Source organism: Austrofundulus limnaeus, unplaced genomic scaffold (genome assembly GCF_001266775.1).
Source record: "Austrofundulus limnaeus strain Quisiro unplaced genomic scaffold, Austrofundulus_limnaeus-1.0 Scaffold227, whole genome shotgun sequence".
NCBI lineage: Eukaryota > Metazoa > Chordata > Actinopteri > Cyprinodontiformes > Rivulidae > Austrofundulus > Austrofundulus limnaeus.
In genome coordinates this window covers 31,243-36,244 of record NW_013952629.1, presented here as the reverse complement: position 1 = coordinate 36,244, position 5,002 = coordinate 31,243, and the positions used below count along the sequence as shown (strand labels likewise).

General features: G+C 37.0%; 1 protein-coding gene across 1 annotated transcript in view; it reads right to left on the bottom strand.

The window, feature by feature from the left end:
• Positions 1-213: 213 nt before the first annotated feature.
• Positions 214-5,002, bottom strand: part of slc2a1c (solute carrier family 2 member 1c) — a 19,213-nt gene continuing 14,424 nt past the window's right edge. Inside the window, exons 10-11 of the mRNA XM_014019710.1 lie at positions 4,131-4,334; positions 214-906 (exon numbers count right to left, since the gene is read on the bottom strand). Coding sequence (XP_013875164.1) covers positions 724-906; positions 4,131-4,334 — 387 coding nt within the window. The 3' untranslated portion in view covers positions 214-723. The remainder of the gene's footprint in view (positions 907-4,130; positions 4,335-5,002) is intronic.

Sequence of the window (5,002 nt, the reverse complement as noted above, 5' to 3'; positions counted from 1 at the left end):
CGGGGGATGGGGGGTGCGGCTTATAGTCGGGTGCGGCTTATATGTTGATGTTCGCGCGTTTGTTTTTTTAAATGGCGGGTGCGGCTTATAGTCCGATGCAGCTTATAGTCCGAAAAATACGGTACCAGTTTTGGACCAAAGGAAGCAGGACAGTTGCAATTAAGATAGTTTTGTTAGTTAGAGGCAGGTTCAGATATACTGTAAACACTGAAGTAAACAAGCATGTCAGATAATTATTTAATCAGTTCTGATTGAAAAACTTCAGGATCGATACATTAGAAGTAGCATCCATGTTTAGCTGCTTCTGTAAACACCATGTGATGTCACAGCTTTATCTGTGCATGCGGATCACACCAGGGCTGTGGGGAGTTCACACTGGAGTCTGATGGAAGATGCATTTAAAAGGTAATGTGAACATCCATGCCAAAAATCTGATTTTTTTTTCTCCAAAAAAAATTAGAATTGAACATTAAGCCCTGCAGTCTGAACGAGGGGGCCCAGTTAGATTTTTCGTCATTGGGACCAACATTGCTGGCAGCACCCCTGCACATGACTAACCTGTTTGTCCATGTGGAGGCGGAGCTTATAAGGCTGAGTTCACCTGAAACTCCTCAGACTGAAGAGGAGAGATGAAACATTTCATTAAAGAAGAACCCATCCACAGGACCTACTGATTTTTTCTTTTTGAGCTTGATCCAGACTTCAATCTTTATAAGAGGTTCTTTATTTGTTGAACGTGTTGAATCCAGTGCTGTTGTGCAAAGGGATTTCTTCTGTTTCTCTGAACTCYTCAGCAATGTCATCGAAAGTGCGACCTCGAGTCTCTGGGAGGCGAATCCATAATAAAATGAAGGTGAGCAGAGCCACCGCCATAAAAATGAGGTAAACACAAGCACCACAGGTTTTCTATGAGAGATTGAGACAGAAAAAACATCATCAGGTTTTTAACATGACTCAGCTGCCACACCCAACCTTAGTTCAATTTCTACATGTTTGAGTTAGTTTTATATTTTTGGTTTGACAAAGGTTTGTTCAGATGACTTTAAATATCCATCAGTTGTAGATTTACATGAAATAATCACTTTCTGAGAGCTTCATACAAATTCCTGCTCCATGAAAGATTTTTACTAAACAACAAACAAAATTCTAGGCAACACTGAAAATAAATCATCAAGGATCTGGTGCAACGTAGCCTGGTTCAAACCAGACCCTGTCCTTCACTTTGCCTCGTACGAGGGTCTGGAGTCGCTGCTATAGAGAAGTGATTCTTCCAGGAGGCGTGGCCTCTGCTGAAGCATGCGTGTGTTGTCGCTGTGACGGAGGCTAAGCTAAGAAGCTAACAGGAAATCGCGTGTGCTGTAAACAACCTTACTGAGAGGAGAAAAGTACCGAGGTGAACGAGACGACTGTAAATGAGAGCTGCTGCTTTGTCAGACTAATTTATTTTAATTTGAAGCCTTATCAACACAGACTGGCTTTATTCACTTCCTCCACTGCCGTATGCTAAAATAACTAGCAGACACTGAGCAGAACATCAACGTCATTCAAAACTCCTCCTTCTGTTCTCTGATTGGTCCAGGTAAAATAAACTAACTAGCAGACACTGAGCAGAACATCACCTTTGTTCAAAACTCCGCCTTCTGTTTGCTGATTGGTCCAGGTAAAATAAACTACAAGCAGACACTGAGCAGAAAGTCAACGTTCTGTTCTCTGATTGGCCCGGACGAAAACTCTCCTGAAGAAATCCTTGTCTTTGGGAGAAGTCCCAGACGGAGCAGAGAAGGAAACTAGAATTGAGCAGAACTGTGCAGGAAGGTAAAGGCCAGGCTAGGTGCAACGTATTGTACCCAAATATCTTTAAAATTACCTGTGTTTTGTGTGTCTTATGTTAAGATGGCCGTGGAAACCATCCTAAATTCAGTTCAGTCCAAAATGTAATCAGTTGTAGTTGAATACTCAATGGTTATTGTCTGAAAGCTTTATTAAAATGCATTCTGTGGTTCATAAAATATTTAGCTAACAGAGCTGACTCCATTAATGTCCTAATAATTATAAAAGTAATCTCACTGTATCAGTTTACACTGAATATGTGTTGGGAATAACTCTCACCTACCACACCATATTTGAGCCAATAATTGTAAAATTGAGCAATAGCCATTTTTGTTTTAACTAAGACAGTTTAACTGTGGCAGCTATATTTAATGGGACTGAATCAAAAAAGAAAAAATGAGATTTAGATATTCAGAGCGGCTCGGTGGTGCAGTGGTGAGCTGTCGCCTCTCGGTGAGCAGGATCATCAGGTCTGAGGCCTGTCTGGAAGGGCAGTTATGTGGGTTTTTTTTCCTTTTTTTTTAGAGTACTCGAGTTTCCTCCCACAGACCACAACACGCATGTTAGGTAAACTGATAAGTAGGTGTGAATGAGAGGGTGAACGGTTGTTTGTCTCTGTGTGACCCTGCAATAAACTGGAGACCAGTCCAGACTGGCCCTGCTTCTATCACAGTAGCTGTGCTGCTGGGAAAGTTGTAAGCATTCTATCATATCRACTAGTTTTGGCGATGTTACATGCTGTCTGGAGAAGTAGACAAAGAAATGCATTTCTCTTTACGTTATGGGAATAGCCTGGAAGACGCTAACAGTGTGAGGACAGTCCTGCAGCTGAGATAAACGTTCGCTACGTTAGAATTTGTTCAGCAAATGTTTCCATCTCTTTGGGCTGCCGTTTGTAAAGTCACACAGTCAAAAATTACCACCAATATTTTTGTTTTATTTAGCCTTTTATAAGAAAAAAAGAACAGATTTATTTTTCAAAGTCAGTTTTTCACCATATGATTCATACATTTATAAATGTCATAGTTTATAAACTAAATATTTAACTTACAAATTAAATATTTAGTTAACAAGCTAAATATTTAACTTGTGACTTAAATAGTTAGCTAGCTACCTAAATATTTAAGTTGCAACAAATATTTAGGTAGCTAGCTAAATATTTAACTTAAATATTTAGGTGGCTAGCTAAATATTTAACTTGCTATCTAAATATTTAACTTGCTATCTAAATATTTAACTTGCTATCTAAATATTTAACTTGCTAGCTAAATATTTAACTTAAAAATTAAATATTTAGTTAACAAGCTAAATATTTAACTTGTGACTTAAATATTTAGTTTTGAGCTAAATGTTTAGCTTGAAACTTAAATATTTAGCTAGCAAGTTAAATATTTAGGTTGCAACTTAAATAATTAGGTTGCAAGTTAAATATTTAGCTAGCCACCTAAATATTTAGTTAAATATCTAAGTAGCTAGCTAAATATTTAACTTAAATATTTAGGTGGCTAGCTAAATATTTAACTTGCTATCTAAATATTTAACTTGCTATCTAAATATTTAACTTGCTAGCTAAATATTTAACTTGCTATCTAAATATTTAACTTGCTATCTAAATATTTAACTTGCTATCTAAATATTTAACTTGCTAGCTAAATATTTAACTTGCTATCTAAATATTTAACTTGCTAGCTAAATATTTATTAACTATGACATTTATAAATGTATGAATCATATGGTGAAAAACTGACTTTGAAAAATAAATCTGTTCTTTTTTTCTTAAAAAGTTAAATAAAACAAAAATATTGGTGGTAATTTTTGACTGTGTAACTTAACAAACAGCAGCCCATACATCTCCCCTTTTGTGCATTAACTCTTTTTCGGAAAATACAAAAAAATCACCTCAACCGAGTGTGAAAATATTTTTGCAAAATTGATTACGTTTTTGCAAATTTTGCCCTCTCCATCCACCTTTTCTAATGCAGTACTTTAAAATGTACATTAAAAATGCTGAGGGAAACAAGGTTAGTGACTGGTGCAGATAAATTTGTAGTGGTTCATGAGATTTTTTTATGCTACAGAAAATTTAATGCACACACACAAACACACATACGCACACACACAAAGACAAGGGCAGAATTGTATTTGTGGCTGCAGTGATGATGTTTAAAACAGTCTCTGTAGTACATTTCCTGTATAACTGGTAATGATTCAGTCTGATTTAAAACATGCAGATGAAAATCAAGCAGTAGAAACAAAAGATGAACTGTTCTAAATGTTGGTTATGCAATCATCAAACATACCATTAATGGAGGAAAGAGAAGTGCCAGCAGAAACTTGCCACTCCAGTTCAGCATGCTGGTGAAGGCCATAGCGATGGGTCTGCCAGGCTGGTCGAACAGCTCACCAGCAAGGAACCAGGAGATGGGACCAGGGCCCAGCTCATAGGCTGAGATAATACAGAAAACTAGCAGCACCTGCAGACTTCGCAGTTCTGGAACCAGGTGCTGCACAGCAGATACAGAAATGACTGTTAAATGGATTTTCTCTTTGTCTGAAAGTTAAACATTTATTCTGTGTATAATGTACAAATATTTACAATTCTATGTTCCTAATATTTCTGTAGGCAAAGTATGATCTTGTTTTCACACAGCGCACTGAGAGGTTCCCCACAGATTAGTCCTGGGACCTATACTCTTCATCCTAATCCTCTCAACTATGTTATCAGTCACCATTCCACTGTTATTCTGATGACCCTCTTTCAGTATTTACCCCTATAATACTCACCAAATATGAGTCTGATACCCAAAACAACAACTCGTGGTGAGGACAACAGGATGTCAATAACTCCAAAACTGAAGCTCTCTTAGCTGGAAACACTTATCCAGGATGATCATTTCCTTCTCAGGTCACAACATGCTCATCTCCTTATCAGTACCAAATCTTGGTCTATTTCCTCATCTCATTTACAAGAATCATAAACACCTTTGCCAGATCGTTGTTCTCCACGTTTTACAACCATGTAAAACGTTTTTATGGGGAGCCGTTTGTAAAGTTACACAGTCAAAAATTACCACCAATATTTTTGTTTTATTTAGACTTTTATAAGAAAAAAGAACAGATTTATTTTTCAAAGTCAGTTTTTCACCATACGATTCATACATTTATAAATGTC